The sequence below is a fragment of the Cydia strobilella genome, chromosome 26, assembly GCF_947568885.1.
Source record: "Cydia strobilella chromosome 26, ilCydStro3.1, whole genome shotgun sequence".
NCBI classification, from domain to species: domain Eukaryota; kingdom Metazoa; phylum Arthropoda; class Insecta; order Lepidoptera; family Tortricidae; genus Cydia; species Cydia strobilella.
The window spans coordinates 5,406,171-5,431,762 of NC_086066.1; the positions used below are offsets into that span (position 1 = coordinate 5,406,171).

Consider the following 25,592-nt stretch of genomic DNA (forward strand, 5'->3'; position numbering starts at 1 on the left):
GGCGCTATCTGTTAAATATTTCGACCGGCCAAGCCAACCCCATTATTATAATTAGCCCTACTAATATTGTAAATGTGCAACTGTCTGGGTATTTCCGCTGTATGTCCGCTGAACCAGCGGTAACAGAATTTTAGATGATGAGATGAAGATTTAGAATTTTAGATGAAATTAATCTAGTATGGAGCCGTAGATCAATAAAAAGTACGTCAACTGATTAAAATAAACAATCGTGTAGTTAAACGAGTTAAACAAGAAAAAACCTTATTCCAAAGTATATAAAGTACAGTACAAAGTACACAATACCTTGGATGGGTAAATTGCAAATGAAATGATAAACAAAGCAATCAAGAAGAAGATTCATCGCTTTCGTCAAGTCACTTAACATAGGTCACATTTATAATTAGAAGCTGGTATTTGAAAGCATAATTTATGATCATGACAATGTTTATTTCTTGATTTATTTATAAACATGAATGACATTACAAATGTGACAATCATCCTGAATTCGGTGTCAAATTTGATTTTGTCAGTGTAACCCGTGACAAATGACATTGACAAAACGTTGGACAGATCTAGTAAAAGTAGTAATTCATTAGTTTCATTACAGTGTTTATTGAAATCGTTAAAAATATCAAAAATGTATATCAAGAGTATTAAGTAAAAATTATAGGCAAATGCGGCCGGAAGCCGGAAGTTCCATAAGTTTAATGCTTGTTTATGCCACTGCCTACTAAAATTTTAACGATAAAAGAAGTCTTTGCTAAACGGAGGCATTTAACTTGAAAAGCTATTGTTTTAAATTTCATGATTTATACTGAAAAGACTTTGTTCAGTTTTAAATTTGTTTTTCTAGTTTTTTTATTCAGATTTCTACCTTGGTCTTTGGCAACGATTCAAGAAAATCAAAATCGACCGAACGCTGTTTATGGTATTATTTTTGGGCTAGCAACACAGGCCGTCACGAGATCGCGATTCCAGTCGATTTTCTTGTTAGAACTATCGATTCAAAATAAACAAAAATAGTAATACGATAATGTTGGTCAAAATACAGTCAATAATATAAATACGATTACAAAAATTAACAAAAAACTAAAAAAAAACGAAGTTCGTAATAACAATTCAAGACACTACGTGTATCGGACGAAGAATTTTAATTCCTTCTAAAGGAAACAATTAAAATTGCCAATATTCTCAGTCATTTAAGTAGACTATAAGGGCTTATTATATCCATCCTGCCATCGGACGGCTAACGATCGGAAGCGACGTCGGGCAGATGACTTTTGCAAGGGTCTTGTATCGTTTCACGAAATATCAGAATATCGTTAACGACTCGAAATGTAAAAAAATTGTTCAAGTCCAAAAATACCATACTTTGTCTGGAACAGCCAAAAATATTTAATGTTTGATATTTTTGCATTGAACTATTTTTTTACATTTAAAATATTGTAAACGATGTGCTGATAATTGATATTTCGTGAAATGGAAAACGACCATCGTTGCAAGGTCATCGGCCTCAACACCGGCTTCGATCGTAATAAGGCCCGGCGACAGGATGGATTTAAGCAAGCTAAATTGGCATCGATTTTGATAGCCCAGACGGTGCAAGTGTTATTTTAAACGTCAAACTTCTATGAGATTATGACGTTTCTAGAACACTTGTACCGTCTCGGGCTATCAAAATCGCTGTCAGCTTGGTCTACCTAAATGATTTTTGGCATCATTGATTAGACCAGGTTTTTTTAAGGAGTAATTATTTTTAATGTAATTGAAGTATATTTAATTTAGCTGGACTTATGGACTGGAATAATGTTTACAATTTACTTAATTGAATTTAAAAATACGTTATTATTCAGACTAAAATGTAATTTTTATATTATCTAGATTTTTATATTTTTCATTAAATCGATGGTTATTGCGTAATCGATTATTCGATACCACAGGCACGCCAAGTGTTGCTAGCATTGCCATGGAAAAAATTACATCACCATTTCATGGCAGGCGTTTGACGCATTTGTTAAAATTTCGACTTTTCGTGACAGCACGTCATTTTCGACATTTGATTGATAATTTTCTAAAGATCCATCAAATTAGTTTGTTTGAAAGTTAGTTTAGGTTCGAAATGTTAACATTTCATTAGCTTTATAGTTTTATTACGATGTGATATAGTGGGTACCATTTTAGGTTGTATCTAGGTAGTCCATAATGACTGCTCAAAAGTGTGTAGTGGAAGGTTGCAACTTGGAGTACGACGTTGTTTGCAGCTTTTCCTTCTACAAGTAAGTGTTTTCCCGCCATAATTCAGATTATAACTTAATTTCGCAACATTCACTTGTACCAATTCTTTGTCAGGCATAATGGCTTGACCTCGTAATGCGTTCAATCTTTAGTTCAATCAGGAGTTGAAACGAGTGTATTTACTCTCGTATTGGATAACAATAAGGCTTGTTTACGTACGTAACACACTTTACCACTTGCATATGTATTCGTCCTACTTGTATATGTGCATGAAAACTATTTATTCCTGTGTAAATATGCACTCTATTACCACAGACTAGTAAATTCATGATATTCATGTAAATTGCTGAAAATAGAAAGTATTACTTAAGTCTCAAGCAGCTGGCTATTGTGTATAACTTGAATTATCAATTTTGTCTTGTTAAATCATTCAAACTACATTAACACAATAGGTGAAAAAATAACCTAAACTTAATCTTATAAAATAGGTTTATAACCTAACTTAATAATATACACACATACAAATTTACTGATAGTGTCATTTTATCAGTTTATAGCATTCCTAAATGTATGGATGGCAAGTGCGGGCGAGGAAAAGCACCCACGAGATGGTCTGATGGTGTGAAGAGGGTGGTTGGCGGCAACATGCAGTGCGTGACTCATGTGGCTTATGACCGCACACTATGGAGACGGAGCATACATGGTCGCGATCCTCAGCAATGAGGGACCGAGGAAGAAGAGCATTCCTAAAATATCGAATGAAATTATTACTTATCTCGGGAAAGGAATATACACTGTGAAGGTTTCATTTACCTAAAAAAAGGAAATATATTTATTTAACTAAAATAAATTACAGAAAGAATTAAGAAAAAACTAAAAGATACTTAAACAATAAACAAATTACAAACTAAATAATAATACTAAATAATACTAAAGTAAAAATAAACTTAAAAATACTTACATAAAAGGCCCTTCTAAATTTTGCCCCCTAGGCAAGGTGCCCATCACGCAGGCGGCGTTCCCGCGCTGGATTGCTATAGCCAATCTTTGCGCGAGAAAGCCGCCTGCGCGAGGGTCACCTGTGGCCTCCCTCAGGCGTTTGCTAAGCACTTTCTGGAGCCCCCGTGCCCCCTTACCCCAAGGGCCTAGAGTCTCGACGCCAAAAGCCACAAACTCGTAGTGTGCGCCGAGACAACTATATTTATTCGCCTTGAAGCGTTCTCGGACGTCAGCCGCCGCCCCGGCCTGTTTGCTGGTGGCTGAAATGTAGGACGCCGCCAACGTGTCTGCGCAGGTGGCGTCCCACACCAGCGCGCGACCCATCCGCCAGGGGATCAACGACATCCCGTCGGGGCGCTTGCCGTCACCCCTTGCGATCTGGGGCTCCAGAGCCGCAGGGACGTTGGCGCTGACGAGCGCTCTCCTCAGGATGTCGTTGAGCGCGGCATGACGGGATAGGCGGCCGGCGCCCGAGGAGCAGGCTAGTCCGTGATGGCCGAGGCGATCAATGGAGGCTCCACAAGAGGCGCAGCTGTGGTCCACACATACATCAGCCCCGACCCGGAGACCGATGGCAATTCTAAGAGTAGTTGGGTCGATAAATGTGCCGGTGTTGGGTGAAGGATAGGCGTGCAGCCATTGTCCCGACTCTGGCCTGGACACAGCTAGGAGCCTTGCGCGGTCTCTTCCCGACGACGTGTCGATTAAACCTTTCAAAACGGCAGTGGAGGCTAAGTTGTCCCAGGCCCTTTGCCTCTCGGGTCTAGATGGCACATCCGGCAATTCAGCTAGCCAGGCATTCCTGGCTTCAATCAGGCACGCGATCTCGCAGTTTAGAGTGTTAAATAAGTAAAGAAATTTACTTAAATTTACCTAAAGGTTTTAACCATCACATGATTGAAATAAATATTTATATAGAACAGCCATTCTCAAAGTGTGCTCCGCGGAACCCTTCTTCTTCTTCTATTATATATTTTTAAGTATTATATAGTTTAAGTACAAGTCACATTTATTACGAAAACTTGTCACCTATAAAGCCCGCTCTCGACAAAACTACACGAGACTTGCCGAATACGAGAGTGTAGAATGAGTATTTGTCTATGTTCGTATAGTCTCGCGTATATTCGTGTTGTCTCCGTTTCGTGTCGGTAAAATGGCCAACATCAAAGAGGTCTCGTGAACTTTTGTGTTAGCGCGAAAACAGTACAGTCTATTTGGCACAGTCTCGGCAAATGTCCCGGCAAAATCGTCTCGTGTAGCTTTGTCGAGAGTGTGGAGCGGGCTTAAAGGACACTCTCTTCTCTCTTTCTAACACGTATTTATTGTTCACAGTGTAAACACAGGGTCCGATAGCGAGCCAATCCGGCAAGAATGGATCGAGGGTGCTATGCAGGAGGAGAGCGAGTGTCTATGGCGCCATGTCAGTCTACAGCTGTGCGGGTAAGAAGTTTTTAATTTTGTTTTGTCAAGGTTACGAAGGTCACTCATTGCCAAGGTTACGGTCACCTGGGTCACGAGCCCTTTCTATAACGGGTCATCATTGTCATCAACTTAGCATATTACTGGAAGTTAGAGCAAATCTGCTTATTATTGATGTGTATTTCAGAAATGTTGTAGAAATACATTTTATTAAAATATTAAATTCAAAGAAAATTTTACTTTTATCTGGAACTTCGCTTTTTATAAAGAGATTGAAAGGCGAAAATGTAAGCGCACATAGTAAATTAGGACATAAAATGACCGTAGTTCTGTAGAAAGCGACCAACTTTTTATTTTTGTCAAAGTGCCTTACACCCTAACTCAGTGGATTTGGTCGTTTTCTGCATAACTACGGTCAAATGATCATTTGTATCCCATTTTTAGTGCTGGATTACTACCGGTAGGTACCGTAGGTATACCGGATCCTCGAAGTCACAGAATAGGTAATAGTATTATCATACAGAACGGCCACGTACCACCCCGCCCCGACTCGAATGCCCTCGCCCCGCGACAGCAGATAGACGGCCGTTTGCCGGCCGCTTAGTACTATTTTTAAGCAACTTACTCACACTATGACGCATGACGCGTGTACAGACGTGCCGTTCGCACATAGAAACGCAAGTGATTTTTGATGTATAGCGTGTCCGCCATGTGTCGAAGTGCCGGATTATCGAGATTTCACTGTATAACATTTCTTCTAACAAACTATGCTACTATTGTTGCCTAGCTGACAGGACAGAATAAAAAAAAAATGATCCACACATAAAACAGAATTAAGGAGTTTACTTATATCACATATCTTAGTGGAATGCCTCTATAGGATAGTCGCAAAACGCTTATCTCCTTATGATTTATGGGGTTTGAATATGATCATCTTTTAACAGGTACCACTTCGAGCTGGACGCACAAGGGCTATGGATCGACTCCCCCATGCTGCCAGAGCTCCTCACTCTTCAGGAGCAGGTGGCTCCCATCACACCGACTGCCCAAGATAAGAGAGGTAAGCACCATGAAATATATATGTTAGACACTAGCGTTGGCGTGTAGTCAGCGCTATGGAAAATGGCGTCGCTGCGCAGTCGAGCAGCAGCCAGAGTTGACTAGACGCCGCCGCACGGGAGACGCTAGCGTGGGGTCTCTCTTAAGGGCCAACGCACACTAGCGTCTTTCGAGCGTCGGCGTCGTAGTCAGTGCTATGGAAAATAGTGTCGCTGCGCACTTGACTAGAGACGCGCGGGTGTCGCTAGACGGGTCTCTCAGCCTTGGTCGAATCTTCAAGACTCATGGGTCAAGCGAAAGTTGTTGATTTTAAAAATATCGAGTTTTTATTAAGTACTTTATTTCGCCGAGGCTTATAACTCGCAACCACTGTTCACTTCAAATAGATATGGAACATGTGAAGGCCAACACAAGGCAATTTTTCGCACAATCTGATTAAATTGTCTGATTTAATCAGGATGTGTGGAAGCAAATATGAAATTGGCTTGCCAATCTCACTTGATTCGATTGTAAGATTATGACCGATGTAATGGAGGTATAGACGCAAGAATACCAATAGATTTATAAACTGGAGTTATATAAACTAATTACAGACCTAGATATACCTCATGTCATTGTATATGCAAAGTTTCGTTACAATCTAACGGTCTAACCCGTACTTTTTAAAATTAGATCAAAACTCCGTTTGTATGGGAAGGCGGCATTCGGCCGAGCTTGTCGGACTCTTAACGCACACATTTGTAGGCGTTCCCGAACTAATTTAATATAAGTGCGCGAATGCTTCTTCTTCACCTATCACGGTTCAGACCCACCCACGTACCGAGCAATATAATTACTAAATAACTTCTTAGCTTCAGTCCAAAACTCAGACATATTCGCATACAAGTGGCCGTCCTTACAAAGTAGTGTCAGGATTTTTTTAAACTCTACCTATGTAACTTTGTATGTTTAATTTAAGTTCCTAGAGATACTCGTAGTTCGAAAAATATATACATGTTTATGATACTGACTATGTATTAACAGTAAGTGTCTTGGCATAGGTCGCTGTACTTGTGTTTGCTTGAATCCATATACTAATATAAATGCGAAAGTCTGTCTGTCTGTCTGTGTGTTCCCTCTTCACGCTTAAACCGCTGAATCGATTTAGATGAAATTTGGCATAGAGATAATGAGTCCCTGAGAAGGATATAGGATAGTTTTTATCCCGAAAATCATCCCTTAAGAAAGTGAAAAGCGGGGTGGAAATGAGATAATTAATAAAAAATAAAATAAATAAAATATCTTTATTTCAGAACATTTAAAATTCCATACAATATTGTTAGTACCATCGTTATACCTATGTGTTAGTAAATACATTAAAAATAAAAACAAAACTTTTAACAATAAAATCAAAATCCAATAAATTTAAATAATTAATATGTCAGATTCAAAATAATATAGACTAGAATAATAGAAATATAGAATAGAATAATAGATTAATGAAGTGTCTGCTAATTTGTGTGCATAATATGCTCAAATTGAATAATTGCTATAAGACTTTCTCCAGGCCCTATTCTTACTCTAGCTGTTACTAAGTCCACGCAGACGAAGTCGCGGGCAAAAGCTAGTAAAGAATAAAGAATAATGCGGTGTTTAGTTGTTGGTGTACACTCGACAAAATCATAGGGGTAATTATTTAGAATTCATGATTCTGTTACCCAATTTTACGTAATCAAAAATTAACTCTATGCAAATGAGAATAGGGTTTCAAATCGTAAAGGTTCCGTCTGGTTGCAGGCCGGGACCCGTCTGGCGGCTTCCAAGGCCTATTCGAACGATTCATAGGCAGGAACTCTAAAGGTACCCTTCAACTTGTACCTATATATGTGGCTTTCCACACAGAAGGGTCCTTATGATTTAAGTGCAATAAGGCCCTTTTTATCTGAAATTCCAATTGAAGTTCTGATAAAAAGGTCCTTATAGCACATGAAGCATAAGGACCCTTCTCTGATGGAAATCCACATATGAGCTCTGTAATATAAATCATAACATTGAACTATAGACAATAATTATGAATAGTAGAAAAGGTGTAGTTAAAAAAAAATCGTTTCTCGAATTCACAGATGTCGCTTTATGTCTCCGTTCCGTACATAACGCATAAAGTGAGGACTTTTATCACGAATAAGTTTGTACATTGACCCGCCTGTTCTGCCCTCCTAAACCAAATAAGCGCTATCTCAATAACAGATGACAAACAAAGCAATAAACGATGTTGACATAAAGTATAAATTAGCATGCAGTGAATTTTCTACTTATAAAAATAATAAAATAAAAATAAAAATTATTTATTTTCAGACAGTTACAGTCCATAGTTGTTAGTATTAACTTACAGGCTATGTTATGTTACAGAACAGTACCTACACTAAATTACACACATGAAACTACACACTAATAAATTACAAATTATTGTGGCCGATCTATCGAACTGCATGTTTGTGAACATGCAATTCGATATACCGTCCCAAAACAACCGAATCTAACCTGTTGGCTATCATTTCCAGGATCCCGTTGGAGCTCCCACGTATACGGTGTACCACTGATGCTATATTTTTCCGCATAATGGCATAAAAATCATCTACGTGCGCGTCCGCAAACATGCCAGAGGCACTACAGTATCGCGGGAGCCTCACCAGGGCCCTGAAAATTTATACTGGACCCTCAGAGAGTCAAAGGACTTCTGCTTAAAATTAGCCCACAGGCCGCCAGTGTAAAAACATTGGCAATACGCTCGGAATAAAGTAATTTTGACCTCCGTGCTACACTTAGCGAAACTTATAGTTGGTCAAGCAAATCTTGTCAGTAAATAAGAACAAAAAAACCTATACTCATCCTTTTCTTTTGGGTGCTAGTACTAGTGTAAGACAAAGATAGTATGATTCTCTCTGTCTATGTTTGAAATGAGACAGTCCTTTTACAAACTATATTTAAACTTTATTTTATTGACAATTCCATTGAAATTTTCTTGATGCGAACAATTACCCCCCATGTATATTTTTACCCAATAGCTTGCGGAATCGTACCCGCACGGTGGAGGAGTCAGTGCCAATGCCAACCATTTCAATAAAATTTCACCACTGATAATGGGGTCTTTAAATATAATTTTGAGGTTTCTAAACTGTTATTTGATGAAGTAAATATTTTTGAAAATAATCATTTCGCAAGTTGAAAATAATTTACCTCCTAACTTTTAAACTAGGCGAAAAAAAAATCAAGAGAATGAAGCTATCCACAAATTATTTTGAACATGATTGGTTGACCCATTTATAAGCTTTTTGAAACTTTTTTATTAGGGTTCCGTACCCAAAGGGTAAAAACGGGACCCTATTACTAAGACTCCTCTGTCCGTCTGTCCGACTGTCTGTCTGTCTGTCACCAGGCTGTATCTCATCAACCGTGATTGCTAGACACTTGAAATTTTCACAGATTTTGTACTTCTGTGGCCGCTATAACAGCAATTTCTAATAAGTACGGTACCCTCGGTGGGCGAGTCCGATTCGCACTTGTCCGGTTTTTTTAAAAGAACGTAATTGCCGAGAAGATACGCCCTTTTGCTGGTATGGGTTTTTAAATCGTATGAAGACACGGAACTCTTTCATGCGTAGCCCGCACGCACTAGTTTTTTTTTCTACGAAACTTGTGGGCTTGCAGTTGGCCTTTAGGCATGGGCACTAGAGTTAAGCCTTGTTCTTCAAATTTGGAATTGAAGGTGTATCTGTCCGGCTCTTTTCTTGTAGGTTTGAAGTTCAAACCTTCAAGAAAATAGCGTACTTCCATCATAATCGTCAACATCACTATATGATGTCACTGTGAATGTTGTATAGGGACCGTGCGCGTTGGAGGGTCTGCCATCTTGTGGCCTGAATCAGAACCATAAACATGTACATCACATGTACATTGACACTTCACGCCAAAGCAAGTGCTGCCTTCTTGTGGGCTACTTTGGAAGCATAAACTACACATTTACGCAATGCGCAAAAAATCTGACGTCGCCTGTGCTGCCCCCTACAGTTTATGCACGCTCCCTATTGACTTGTGAAAGAACCCTTGAGTTGAGGCTTACTTCTTGAATATTATTTAAAATTTTGAATTTAACGATAAATTGTCTCTTGTTCATAGCCGCTGACATAATCCGGATGGAACATAACTACAGCGAGGAGCCTCCGAAGCAGGACCCTCCGGAAAACGTCTCCAGGCTGAATGTTCGCCAGCTGGTTGACACACTTGGCTATTTGTGAGTACATATACATATATTTGTTAACTAATCACGTGAGGACTTCCGGTTCGAACGCCATCTTGATAGTAGCCTCGTGATTAATTCCTTTGTTTTTTGCTCATTAATATTGTTTAATGTGTAATATCGATAGCTTTATTACACAGTAATCTAATGTGGTAGTGTGCAATGAATGGAGAATTAATCTCAAAGCGTGTTTAACCACCATTTTGGAGTCAACGGCCGGTAGTCCACGTGCTTCTCGTAAAATCCAGCTATCGGTTTTACGAGACAACTTCAACAACCACCGAACAACGTCGTGCTCTAAGAGCATTTGGTATTTCTACCTCTAACCGTGTCTGGCTAGAGCCCTAGAGGCCCATAATTTTATTGTTTACCGCACACTGGCTATGGCCGATGGCCGATATGTTTTAATCAAGAAATATTAATTCGATCCCACGTTGATCCCACTTTGACGTTGGCGAAATCATCGACAGTATCGATGGAGCCATACTACCTGAAAAATTGAACTAATCACGTAGATGACATACATTTCAAACCCGTCACCACGGATAGCCCAGAAGTAAAGTCAGACCAAACATTTCCAAAGCCGTCACCAGTGATAGCTGAGATGGTAAAGTCAGACCAAAAAGGAGATACACAGAATGTCGGGAAAATGGTGTAACTACCTATTTTGTTTTCCATGTGACAAATAAATAAAAGAAATGACTAGTGTCAGGGCCGATTGAAGAAAGAGGAAGGCCTTTGCCCAGCAGTGGGACACTAAATTAATCTAACAAAAGATTTTTTTTTTGTTTTACAATTCGTCCTATTGTCATGAAGTGAGGAACTGATGATGGAATCCTAGAATAAAATGATGGCATTCTAAACTATTTTATGACGGTTTTATCTCCTTATATATTATTAAAATTATTGTGTGTTCACAGATCTCTAAAGAACCTGCAACGCAAGCAGTTGTGGGTGGTGAAAGTGGAGACGGACAAGGCTGAAGCTTCCATCACACAAGCGGAGCAGGTCATCGCCAAGATGCAGGATCCTAAGCAGATCATTGAGGTAAATATGCGGCTTGTTGGCACGTTCTCGTTAAATTCAATATAAGACCCGGTTAAAAAGATACAAAACGATAATTTTATGGTTACGTATTTAAAGAATATACGGTACCTAGCATACTAAATAATCTACCAGAATCTTCATATATAAAAATAGCCTCGAAAATAAAAAATAGATGTAAAAACGCGTTCAAGAAATATTACATAACGGACGGGAACGTGTGATGACAGGTGTTACTTGATAACTATTTACTTACCTTCTTTTTCTTATTGTGTTTAGGATACCTTATAAACATATATGCATGCAGTTTGAGCGAAGTGATGCATTTGCACCACGCATAAACTTTTATAAGTTTTGGTGGCGCATCTTAGCTTAAGTTCTTTGTATTATGTTTTGTTATATTAAAAAAAAAAAACAAATTGTTCCTAAACCAAATCTAGAAACAACTTCCTATTATGTAAACGTCGATAAACGTCGATAAAATATAAAGTTATAAATATAGATTATAAATATATATATAGAGATGCATGTAATTTTACCTAGACTTAAGAAAATTGAGTGCCCTGACAGGGTGTCATGTACCTACCATCCTCAAACTGTAAAACCTAATGTATTATGAACATGACTGCAATACAATAAAGAATAAAGAATAAGAACTAGCCCTGCTACCTGAATGCAAAGGCGCCCAGCATGCTCGTATGCACCATTCATTTCCATTGTTCCTTTAATAAAAAAAATTGTAGTAAAATTGTAATTGTTGTGTTGCAGACGTAATGCTTAATAAAAAAAAGTTGATTATCCTTGAAAGAGTTCTGTCTCCAGCAGTGGACATCTTTTAGCACATATGAACATGACATAAAGTTTTATTAAATGTGTGTTTGTCCGCAGATCATACCACAACCCCAGGCGGAAACGGAAGACCAACCAGCCCAGAACGAAGTCAGCATCATGGAGGAGTCCACCATCTCCGACAACTTCATTTATGAGATAGCTGAGGAACAGGAGATCACTATGGATGAGGTATGGCTAATATTTAGATTTTAATTTATCTTCCCTCCATATATTTATTTATTGTATGTGTCCTTCAAATCTTGTAAATTTAGTTTGAACCACTCCTCGTTGTCTTCCATATTTCCGGGGAGAGGAATTGTTCGGATTAATCCATTTCCATATTCACCACTTAGATTGTTGTCCAGAAACTGCCTCGACTTAAAAAAGACAATTCCAGATATTTAATAAAATAATTTGATTTGTTCCTTAGTTGGAGTTTAGGCTCATTAAAAAGTTCTTGAAGACTATTAGATAGACATGCAAAAGAGATGAAATACAGTCAGCAAAAAAAATGTATAAAAAATTTACAGCAACTTATTTATCACTGACTTTTAACATGTCTTGACAAAAACTGGGACTTCCGGTTCGAGCGCCATCTTGATTTTATTGCTTTGTTTTTAGCTTATTAATATTGTTTAAAGTGTAATATAGATAGCTTATTATACAGTAAACTAATGTGGTAGTGTGCAGTGAATGGAGAATTAACCTTGAATCGCGTTTAACCACCATTTTGGAGTCAACGGCCGGTAGTCCACGTGCTTCTTCTAAAGTCGCTATCGCTTTACAAAAGCTAATTAAATCACCGTACACTGACAAGTACTAACCGTACAATTTTAGTCGTAGTTAATTAAAGCTCTTAAGACCTTGATACTGGCGAAATGGTCCCACTGGACTGAAGCCATAATTTTAAAAGAATGAATGAATGACAAAAACTGAATTTGTTTCTCAGGTGAAAGAGATCCCAGCGGAGACGAACAAGGAATGGATGGTGAACATAATACCTGAAGAGAACAAGCCTAAATACGCCTACATCAAGCACTGTACCACCGGCAAGAAGAAGCGACACTTCACCGCGGAAATGAACGAAATTACTCTGCAAGGTAAAGGTCTCCATACTAATATTATAAATGCGAAAGTGTGTCTGTCTGTCTATTACCTCTTTACGCTTAAACCGCTGAACCGATTTAGTTGAAATTACGTATAGAGATAGTTTGAGTCCCGGGGAAGGACATAGGTTAGTTTTTTCCCAGAAATCATCCTTTAAGGGGGTGGAAGTTGTATGGGATTGGATAATAAATAAGCTACCCAAATTACTAACTCTACGCAGACGAAGTTGCGGGCAAAAGCTAGTATAGAATGTTTTTAGGAGTATCTGTGTTATCCCTACTAATATTATAAATGCGAAAGTAACCGACTGTCTGTCGTTCTGTCTGTTACCTTTTCACGCTTAAACCGCCGAACCGATTGATATGAAATTTGGTATGGAGATAGTTTGAGCCCCAAGGAAGAGCAGGATAGTTTTAATCAATCATCATCACCATGACGAATCATAGTTAACCTATCTAAGCGCCACTTGCACCATTCCACTAACCCAGGGGTTAACCGGTTAAACCTCGAGTTACCATGGTTACCAGTACAATTTGTCACTGGGTTAACGGTTTACCCGCTTAACCCCGGGTTAGTGGATGGTGCAAGTGGGGCTAACGAAGGGATCTCTTCCAGTTACCTTTAATGAATAAGTTATAGGACATTCTTACACAGATTGACTAAGTCCTACGGTAAGCCCAAGGAGGCTTGTGTTGACACAGGCAGGGCCACTACCCACTAGGCCAGACCGGTCGTCAAACTTATTGTTCAATGTCTAACTTACTTTTTTTTTTCAAAAGGCGACTACGAAAACTACTACATCCTCCCCGACGCGGACCCGTCCGTGGGCGTCGAGATCACGACCAGCTACGAACCGGACAACTATATAGTCGAGGAGTACGAGCACCTGGTGCTGGAAGACCGCCCTCGCAAACGCAAGGACACGCCCGGGGAGAGTGGGAGGAAGAAGAAGAAGCGGCTCAGCTCTTCTATGAGGGAACAGGTTAGTTTCTGGTGGCACGTGGGCGAAAATCGAACGCATCTTCAGGAGTCGGAGGGCAACCAGCGTGTTTCTCTTATGGCGTATATTCGGAGAGTGAACGAGTACATATTTCTTATATCTATTCAACCTATGACTATTAATTACGGCGCCACCTATGGACTTTCTCGTGAACTACGTACCCTGGTGGGTGCGTAAAGTAGGTAAGCCATCGAGTCGATAGAGATTAGAGGGTGTCCCATAGATGGCGTTGTTAACGCAAGTTAACAGTTTCTATACTAGATTTTGAAAAATCTGTGTTGAAAAGATACCTCAAGAGCCAGCAGATGGCGAAAACGTCTAAACTCCTCCATGAGTGAACAGGTAGTAAAGTATAAAGTTTGTAGAGTAAGACCAAGATAACTGCAGCGATTTTGATATAATAGACTGTGCAAGTGATATTTTAAACGTGAAACTTCTATGAAATGTTGACGTTTTAAATAACACCTGCACAGCCTGTGCTATGAAAATCGCTGCACAGTTATCTTGGTCTAACTCTAGTAGTCTTTTTAGGGTTCGGTACCCAAAGGGTAAAAACGAAACCCTATTACTAAGACTCCGCTATCCGTCTGTCTGTCTGTCACCAGGCTGTATCTCATGATATACCCAATGCAGCGAATATTTCCACTATATGTTAATTAGCCATTAGGGATGCTCTAGAGACATCTACCGTAAATGTTACACTTCTTAAACCGCCGTAGCCGCCGGTAGCCGATGGTAGAGTACTGTACTAGTGATCCAGTGGTCGTGGGTTCAAGTACCACCCAAGACAGTGAATTTTTCCACTTTTAAAATTTATTTCTAAACCCTATTCTGATTATTTTTCCAATTTCCAGGTAAAACAAATAAAATCAGAAATCGCCGAAGACTGGGTGATTGATAACAGCATAGTGTACGAGCAGGAAGAAGAATACGACGAGAAAAAGGGATCGCCGCGCGTGCGCCGGAAAAATAAGAAATACCTCGGGTACGATTTTGTTACGTAAATGTAGTTACGGCGGTTTCATCCAGCGATACCATAACTGGTACATTAATAATACTATGCAACGGCTCCGGCAACCTCGGTTCTCCATACAAACGTAGTTCCTCTCTCATTTTAAAACGACTAGCTAGATTGCTCTGAAACTTTGTACTTACAATAGGATAACGTATATCTATGTGTGTAATTAGTTTTATGTAGCTTCAGATACCATAGTTAAAAAAATACAGCGAATTTAAGTTTTTCAAACTTGTTTTTGCTCTATTTCGTTTGTTTAATAAACTAATTACAGACCTAGATATACCTCATGTCATTGTATGTGCAAAGTTTCATTACAGTCCAATACGTAGTTTTAAAATGAGAGCGGAACTACGTTTGTATGGGAAGGTGCAATTCGGCCGAGCCTGCCGGGGACTCTTAAGAGGCTAAAACGCACACACTGTATATTTGTATCAGAGTAAATAAGGCATGTTACTGGGCCTGGGTAAATAGGTAAACTATTGAATTTAAATATGTGGATTATTTGTGTAATAAATATTACTCTTACTAAATGTTTTGAAATTGTAATTTTAATGGCAGACCCATAAGTCAAAAAAATAAATACATTTTTTTTTTTTTTTTCAATTTATTTAGGTAAACAAACAATCACTACAAGGGAAACTTAAATATAGTAGTTTTAACACTATTTACAGTATGTGTGACCAACACCGTTCACCACTTAATAAAATACTAAATAATGATGAATTTAAGACCAATCTTTGCAATTATCAATCGAGCCGATTTCGTTTAAATGTATCGAGTAAGGCCACGGTCTTTGATAATGAATATTAACGTACATTTTTTTTGCTTTACTAAAACAAATAGTTTTTCTTAAATATCTGCTTAAGTAACATCAATTTCAAGGACATTGGGTGTTGGTAGACTTTTAATCCCTGAATTCGCGGGATCACGGAAAACATATAAAAAATCAAAAACACTTAGGGCTTGAAGGTTAAAATAGGCTAATGCTCAATATAAATGGAGCTGGAAAAAACTTTTTTTCGGTATTTATTCATATGTTCACGTTTTTATTTAAAGTTCTTGTTTTACGATGTACTCAATAATCAAGAAATTTTTCTATGTTCTAACTCATGAAAGCTTGTCACAATTTTTTTAAACAGCGCCATCTATGTTGAGCTTTCCGCGCCTCATTAGTAAAAGCATAGAGTAACTTATACTAGAGCGGTACTGTCATAGTAAATTTTGTAACCCCAGTAAATTCACTGCCATCTGTCGACACACTTTAAAACTAAAAATAAATATTTATAAAAATACGATAAAATGTATTTAAATATGGATAAATGTTTTTTTTTTATTTGAATTAATTATTTTTATGATTTTGACCCATGTTCTTTCACTGATATGCGTTAAAATTGTTAAATAACAAACGAAACCGTCAACGCCATCTATACGACAATGAGCCAAAGCTAGTAGCGCCCTCTGAACGAGAATCAAATTTTCTTGATTTTCGAGGCACGTTTTTTCCTTAGAGCGTATACATCTATTACGGAGTTATATCTATCTTTGGTAAAAGATAGACGTTATATAGTCTCCATGGCTATCCACGGTTCTTAGTTTTTTGACAGTTGTGCCAGTTCTGCCTCTTTACAGACAGATGAGATACCGATAATACTATCTTTGTTTAGCGAGTTTTGAGAATAAACTTGAATTGTTTTAATGTTGGATGAAACCAATTTTTGCCTTGTTTGATATAACAAAGGGAAGTTTGCATATAGTGGATCTATAGTAAAATAAGGTTTTTATTTAATGTTTGTCACAGTTTTTTTTTTGGTTTCTAACTACTTAAAAAATTAGATGCAAAATAATTGGCAATTTTAGTGTACAGCAGAGAGAGGTGACCCCTGCATACAATCAGTCTATGCAAGGGGAGTCACCTCTCTCTGCAGTTGAGTACATTACATATATAAATAAAAATGAAAGCTAATATGCACATATTGTCTAAAATATGTTTTTAAATATTCATGTGAGTGTATCCACTATGTCCAATTTTCATACCCATTAGATATGTATATTTTCTGTTTACCCTAAATGTCGATATTTGCTTTGGTTTTTGATACCTTTATATTGTAACGGTTTATGTGTGTATATATATACAGGGTGGCTACAAAATAAGTGCATTCCGGTTGCCAAGGTGGTTTTGGGATTATACTGAGCAACTTTTACTATGGGACCAACCACGAAATCGCGAATTTTTTTTTACCCTCCCATAGAAAATGGACCAGCCAATTTTTTTTCGCGATTTCGGGGTTGGTCCCATAGTAAAAGTTGCTCAGTATAATCCCAAAACCACCTTGGCAACGGGAATACAATTATTTTTTAGCCACCATGTATAAACAAATACAATATTTATAAATTGAAACTCCAAATAACCCGTACTAATCATACATTTCTATACCTAAGAAAAGTTATATCACTTACTAGTTTTTGAAAGAAGTAACTTAAATGTTCCAGTCTTTTTTATCATGAAATAAATAAATATTATAGGACATTCTTACACAGATTGACTTAGTCCCACGGTAAGCCCAAGGAGGCTTGTGTTATGGGTACTCAGACAACGATATATAATATATAAATACTAAAATACATAGAAAACACCCACGACTCGGGAACAAATATCTGTGCTCATCACACAAATAAATGCCCTTACCGGGATTCGAACCCAGGACCATCGGCTTCACAGGCAGGGTCACTACCCACTAGGCCAGACCGGTCATCATTGGGCATTGATGTGATATACTCAGTTGTCAGTTGAGCAGTATGTCATATCTGTCAGTCGGTTATATTATAGCGCGCCCTGTGGCGCTGTTTGCAAAACTATTGAAATTGATTTATTTTGTTTCAGAAATAAACTAACATAAAACAAATTGGACCTACGTTGATATAACACTTATGTACGGTAAGAAATGGTTAAAGTCGGGTTATTGGGGCCCACATTGTATGTTTTAGTTATCAAACCGAACTTATTGATTCAGGGTTCGAAAGGATAATTATCAATGATAGTTGTCTTGATAATTATCGTGATTTTTATCGATTTGATAATAACCTAAAATAATCAATATTAGGTCAGTTTTTATTTGTACATAGAAAAAGACGCCCCCAATCATTATTTTTTACTATCAAAGAATTCGAAGAAAATAAATATAGCACCATCCATACCTGGGATAATTATCCGATATTTATCTGATAATTATCGCAATAATTATCAAACACTAGAATTGTCTGGATAATTTCGAACCCTGTTATTGATTGTAATAGATATGTAGTTTAAAAAAGAATCATGTTTTGAGTGTGTCAACTGACAAAGATGCTACTGCGCCATGTTTTCTGGTCACTGAATAATCAAAAAACGTTTTTTTCACACCGAATAATATATAGCGCCGTAAAGCGCCATCTACATTAGCTGTCACATTAAGCATGTATTTATCTTAAGCTTTATACACCTATAGTATTTTTCAAATAGCGTGGGTACGGTGACAGCTGTCATCTCCATACAATTTACACCACATCGGTGGCAAACAAGCATACGTCCCGCCTGATGGTAAGCAGTCACCGTAGCCTATGGACGCCTGCAACTCCAGTGTAACGTGCGCGTTGCCGACCCTTTAAAAACCTGTACACTCTTTTTTTGAAGAACCCCATACTGTAGCCCCTCGGGAAAACCTCGGAAGGGAGACAACTAATAACGTTAAGCCTTAAAACGCAAAATACAAAATATCTAATGAGATGACAGCTGTCACCGTCCCCAAACTATGTGAAAAATACTATAGTAGGTATAGTAGTCATCAGATATATTGGAGCGGCCAGGGTGCTCACAAATATCTAAACACGCTTGTATTGTCAAGGCGCTAGAGTGCGTGTTCAGATATTTTTGAGCACCTCGGCCTCTACGATATATCTAGCGACCGTTACAATCATTATTTGATATGAATGCACCTTTAGAATTATTTAGTGTAAAAAAACATAAAATCGCTACAGTATGTAAGTGTGTATGTTGTATATTGGATGAATTTGTATGAATGCCTACCTTGTCAGTTTTTATCTACTATAATATTTTTTACATACATTGTGTACGGTGAGAATTGTCATCTACATACAATTTATATCCTTAAAACGCAAAATTGTCAGCTGTCACTGTACCCAAGCTATGCGAGACGTGGTATAACTTGTACTTTATGTACTGATAATAATTTTGTGCAATATGATATTTAAAAGTAATTCATAAACATAACGATTATGTCCGAACACTCAACATTATATATCATAAATAGGTATTGTTTAAATTATTTTATATCAACATGACGGACTTATTTCTAAAAGTTCATCTAAGATTCATACACTTTATTTTTCTTTAAGATCAATGACATCAAAATTGACAATACATTATGTGAAGTTGTGTATTCATTATTTTATATTTATATGTATGTGTCCCATATATAGATAACCTATAATTTTAGCGTGGTTCACTTTTGTATGGATTGACACTAACGCAAAATTTTGTTAAGTAGAAATTAAATTACCAACTAGTTTGGCTTGTAAACTGAGTTTTTATCGAATATAACATATAAAAAATTAAAACAACATTTTAATTGTCATTTCTGTATAACCCGCTTAATACGATTTTACACGAAATACGACATTTTACACGTTTTCGTTTTTTTTGGTAAAAAAAGCGGGTTTTACTGATTCGTTTTTATACCTGGCTTGTAGAAGTTTTTCATTTTATATGAAATAATATATATAGGGTAAATCGTCAATTACTGGCCACCTTACACAAAGAATGAATTTTATTCACCTATAAATATAATTAATTTTAGTATAAGGTTTCAATAACTAGCCACTTTATACTAAAATGAATTCTGTTATAGTTGAATAAAATTCATTTTTAGTATAAGGTGGCCAGTTATTGATCAGTGGCCACTAATTGACGATTTACCCTACATGTCGTAATACTAGATTTTTTTTTTAATTCTGCCTAAACCACGGTTTATTTTCTAAATTAGTGTAAAAATCTAGTAAACCCATGTTTTTTAAATAAATCATTCAGTTTGTAATTATGAGGATGTGGACGCGTTGACTATTCCACAGACCATATAAAGAACTAGACACCTCAAGTGTCTCACGTTTCATTGTACACACTGATCACCACCCAGGCCCACACGATTTGTCAGATGATTGTTGGTAAAATTGAAAAAGCCTCAGTACGCCGTTTATTAAAAAAAAAAAAAACATTTTTAAATAGCTCTCGTTATGGCATTGTAAGCCCAGTTTTCATATGCCAGATATTATAAACTAGCGACCCGCCCCGGCTTCGCACGGGTGCAATGCTGATGTATTATACATATAAACCTTCCTCTTGAATCACTATCTATTAAAAAAAACCGCATCAAAATCCGTTGCGTAGTTTTAAAGATCTAAGCATACATAGGGACAGACAGCAGGAAGCGACTTTGTTTTATACTATCTAGTGATACAGCTTGATTGTCTAATCTACTACCCAATTTGTACTATGGGAATGTTGCATTCGGGAAATTAGGTATTAGCCTCCTAAGACCCCTCGTACAAAATTTTGTACATATTCTACAATCTATTCTGAACTTTTCTTAACTAAGGGTTTCAAAATTCAAAAACAAAACCACTATGTCTGGGTCTTAGGAGGAATTGGCCAGTTGCTCTGTCGTTTTAGTGTCTGGTATATGAGTTTCAAAACTTCAAACTCTGTTAAATCCATCTGTCAGATAATAGGGTAGATATTTGCTGAGAGGGTCAAATGGATTTTAGTGACACATAAAACACAGATTAGGTGTGCAAAAACCAACACGTTTGGTTGTCATACCCTTGAGGACTTACGGTATCTAGTTCAATCTATGGTCTGTGATTATAATAATATCGTTATGTAAATATCGATTACATTTAAAAAAATAAACATAATTAGGAAGAACAAGTAAGAAATGGGTAAAGAAGTGTAAAAATACAATGAAATTAGTTGTAGAAACTAGTCATTGGGATAGAGGGCTCTGTAATAAAATTAAAATGTCTAAAATAGTGCAAAAAGTTGCCACAAAGACGGCTGAAGTAGACGGTGTAATTTGGTTGTAAAAGCTAACGTTTGACAATTCTATTATCACAAAAGTTGTGTACTTTACGCGTCTTAACCCTTTTTCCAGGCATTATACAATTGACCACATACGCACCAATAGAATTTCAACTTTAGCGATTCCGATTTAAGATTCAAATTAGATTGCACTTTCGGGAAATGTGATTTGCCTTCCAAATCATCGAAGCTGAATTAATTGGAATAAATGTGCCATTTTCAACCAAAAGGGTACTTATTGTCGCTTGTCAGTAAGGCGCTATTTCCATATAGCTTCAATTAGAAATCAACCTTATCGACAAGCGACAATGTGGTACCTTTTGGTTGAAAACGTCACATATTAGGATTTTTTTGGGAAAACCTGATCGGTGCGGCGTGGAAAAGGGTTATACATTAACATTACTCTGTTTTTGACAAAACAATGTCACCGAAAGAAAATGTGGCTTTCCGCACAGAAGGGTCCTTATGCTTCAAGTGCAATAAGGTCCTTTTTATCTGAAATTCCAACAGAAATTCTCATAGAAAGATAGACCCTTCTATGCTGGAAAGCCACAAAAAGTAACTACTATCCAAAGTATTTTATATTATTGATTTGATAGTCCATGTTTGGAAGAACCCTTTTTTCTGAATTAATCTAAAGTACCTTTATGTTTGAACATACACATTGAAGTTAAATATAATATTAAATCATTTTACGGTTTAGACTCACTTGTTTTAGTCACTCGCGCGACATGTTTCGGAGAGCCTAGGTCTCCTTTCTCAAGCACTAATAGTGCGAGCAGCGTTCACGACCGTAAAATGATTTAATATTAGTATGTCTCACAACAGTTTAAATTCGATTAAATATAATAATCGAAATTAAACTGTTGTGAGACATACTAACATTAAATAATTTCACGGTTTAGACTCACTTTTTAAATATAATGTTTCTGATTGTTTAAAGAGCCTTAGAGTTTTGTAAAAATCGATGCTGGACTGAATTGTAAGAAATAAGATAGACCAAGGATACATTGTGTAGCCAGTGTCTAAATCATGTGACGTTTTCAATCAAAAGGTACCACATTGTCACTTAACATAAGGACGAAAATTGCTTTACGAAAAACCTGTCAGAGCGGCCTTATGCCAAGCGGCAATGTGGTACATTTTGCTTGAAAACGACACATATTACGATTAAGTACATACCATCCTCCACACGTGTCAATGAGGTCGGCCGGTCGAAGTATTTAGCAGATGGCGCCAGCATAGCTTGCTCTGTCTATCCCTAGACATGTGTAAATTTTTGGTTTTTTTATGGAACTTTATGCCCTGAATGCCAGCCCTTTTAGCCAAATCTCATAGGAAAACCGGCCAAGTGCGAGTCGGACTCGCGCACCGAGGGTTCCGTACTTTTTAGTATTTGTTGTTATAGCGGCAACAGAAATACATCATCTGTGAAAATTTCAACTGTCTAGCTATCACGGCTGATGTGATACAGCCTGGTGACAGACGGACAGCGGAGTCTTAGTAATAGGGTCCCGTTTTTACCCTTTGGGTACGGACCCTAAAAAGGGGCAAGTTATTTTTTTTTTTTTTTTTATTAATTCAAAAAATTTACACAGCATTACAGCGAACGAATACACTGAGAAATTTATAATAGAAAGTATTTATACAACTAGGTACATGATACAGTCTAGAAAGGACAACAGAACAAATGTAAGAAAAAAAAAACTAATACATAACAGATGATTCACGCTTATCCATCGCCTCACAGTACCTCATACATTCTTTACACAGATCCATCCAACTACTTGCAAATAAATCACATTCCGGTGCTGATGCGAGGAGCGCGTTGATATACTGTAGAGCGCGGACAAGTGGTGATTTGCCATGAGACATAGTGCGCGTTTTAGGCACAGCTAATAGGTGAGGACTTCGTGGTCGTAAATTAATTTGGGCCTTAGCTATAGATGGTACGAACAGGCGTACGAGCTGTGCAACCAGTTCAAGGCAGTCCGAGTTCCCCCGTAAGACATATCATGGCGCCATCTATGCAAAACTTTGACAGTTGCCAACCCCATTCCTAATCCCTCTTATCTTGTAACACAGACATACGGTCCAACGCTGGTTATTTGTGGCTTTCCTAAAAAGGTCCTTTCTATCTGAAATTCCAACAGGAATTTTTATAGTTTTTTTTTATTGCACATGAAATATAAGGACCCTTCTCTAGTGGAAAGCCACATTTAATAGTGTTCCTGTTGATACCGAAATTTTACATCTGAAAGAAAAATATGTCGTTTTCAAGCAAGAAGTACCATATTGTCGCTTGCCATAAGGATGCTCTTACAGGTTTTTCGTATAAAGATACAAGCAATTTTCGTCCTTATGTTAAGCGACAATGTGGTACCTTTTGATTGAAAACGTCACAAATAATGCCAGAGGCGATATGTCAGATCATTAACAGAATGTTGGTGATAATGAATACACATAATTTAATTATATATACAAGTATTTACAAAACTTGTATTACTCGTGTAGGTTTTTTTTTTTGTAAAATATACCGTAAAATTTTATGAAACTTATGTATTTGACACTGGCCATACAATAAGTGTGTATAATGTAAGGAATCACTATAAGAATATTTAGAACGGAAACAAATATCGACATTTTGGTATTTATATTAAACCGCGTTGCCAACTTGTATATTTTTATTTAATTACTTGTAGAAGTGAATAAAAAAACTAATACGATTTTTTTAGTACACTGATAATGATAAAATACTAATATACTTTAATGGTACGTGGATTTGACTTCGTATTAGATGCGGCAACGCGCATGTTATACCCACTTACAACCGCTCATAGGCTACGGCCTCCTTACAATTAGAGCCGTGTGCTTATTTGCCACCATAGAAGTCTTTATTCACTTCTATGTTATACGCTGATATATAGCTTATGTTTGGTGTTTTTCATATTTTTAAGTCAAATCTAGTTTAGTAATAAAAAACTAAAAAGCACAGTTTTCTTTTTGTTTTTTTTTTTTACTTGAAAAGAGGAAAGTAGCATTTCTAAATTCACGAAACTAATACATAGTTATGCTTATCTATTTTTATTACTAAACTTGATTATAATAACATATGTTCACACGAAACTTTTGTTTCTCTTTTACTCTTAATAAGTAGAGAGAGACGAGAATCATTTGAAATAAATTAAGAATACGGTTTTGTACACTTAATAGTTTGGGGTTTAGATTTGACAAAAAACATTAAATTGGGGTAAAAACTTATTGTAGTCAGTCAAAGCTAACGTCAAATTCCTATGAAAATATGACTAGGAACTGCCACACTTTGTTACTGTTTGGTGCAGAGTTAGCTTAGACGGACATGGTCTTGGATTTTTTTAGTCAAATCTTAAGTCCAAAAAGCTTTTATTAACCCATGTCATATTTGAATGTACATTGCCGGATATAGTTTCATTATTTACCTATCTAAGATAATTATAGAATTTTACCAAGTAATTTTTAATCAGATCGGTTCCGCCGGTAAATTATGTGTAAGGCTTGTAACATGCCGCATTGTGGCATGCCACAAACATATATATGTATGCTTTCGCCAGAAAGCACCATATTATTAGCTTAAAAGTGATTTAATCGCGTATAAACGAATTTACTTTCTACGCCAAGAATGACTGGTTAAGGTAGACACGAAAATCTTTAACTGGCAACTTTTTCGATGGCCACTTGATTTTTTTTTTCATACTTCAGTCCCCGGCAAGCTCGGCCGAATTTCACCTTCCCATACAAACGGAGTTTCGTTCTCATTTTAAAACTACGAGTTGGATTGTAATGAAACTTTGCACATACAATGACATGAGGTGTATCTAGTAATTAGTTTATATAGCTCCAGTTTATAAAACAAACGAAATAGAGCAACGAGTTTTGTATAAAAAAACTTATATTCGCTGTATTTTTTTAACTATGGTATCTGAAGCTACATAAACTAATTACGGACATAGATATACCTTATCCTATTGTAAGTACAAAGTTTCAGAGCAATCTAGCTAGTCGTTTTAAAATGAGAGCGTAACTACGTTTGTATGGAGAACCGAGGTTGCCGGGCTCTTAAATACTAGGGTTTTAACTGTTACAACACACCACGATAATTGTTTATATGTATAGAATATTTCAAGTATACGCTATTAAGTTTATTTTTGATATGATAATGTGTAACTGTCGCATACGTCTGCCGCATGCCACAATGCGACACGAACAAGCCACTAAAATTCGTTGCGACGAATGCTGTTTTATTATTGTATATTATTAGTTTATGTATTGAAGCACTCGTATGTAAATGTAGTTGCTTTTTCTTAATTATAGAATCGAGGAATATGTACTGTTAAATGGTTTTACTATGAAATGTGTGTTTTATTTATTTCACCACTTTTGACCGCGACTTCGTCTGCGTACCTTAATTTTTAAACAAATCTGCTTTTAAATCCAT

The 25,592-nt window shown here is 37.0% G+C and overlaps 2 protein-coding genes across 4 annotated transcripts in view; one reads left to right on the forward strand and one right to left on the reverse strand.

Annotated features, from left to right (window-relative positions):
* Window positions 1-25,592, reverse strand: part of LOC134753264 (ATP-dependent RNA helicase abstrakt) — a 180,327-nt gene that overhangs the window by 129,550 nt on the left and 25,185 nt on the right. The window lies entirely within an intron of this gene.
* LOC134753387 (uncharacterized) lies at window positions 1,986-25,508 on the forward strand. 3 transcript variants are annotated; one of them, XM_063689272.1, is made up of 11 exons: window positions 1,986-2,276; window positions 4,567-4,674; window positions 5,598-5,713; window positions 7,489-7,551; window positions 9,868-9,982; window positions 10,909-11,035; window positions 11,921-12,052; window positions 12,813-12,963; window positions 13,750-13,952; window positions 14,825-14,955; window positions 17,870-25,508. In XM_063689272.1, exons 1-11 carry the CDS (start codon window positions 2,203-2,205, stop codon window positions 17,883-17,885), a joined length of 1,236 nt encoding a protein of 411 aa, XP_063545342.1. In that variant the 5' UTR covers window positions 1,986-2,202; the 3' UTR covers window positions 17,886-25,508. The 3 variants fall into 3 exon arrangements, with proteins under 3 accessions (XP_063545342.1, XP_063545341.1, XP_063545344.1); XM_063689271.1 differs by lacking the exon at window positions 17,870-25,508 and having other exon boundaries at window positions 1,987-2,276; window positions 14,825-15,896; XM_063689274.1 differs by lacking the exons at window positions 7,489-7,551; window positions 17,870-25,508 and having other exon boundaries at window positions 1,988-2,276; window positions 14,825-15,896.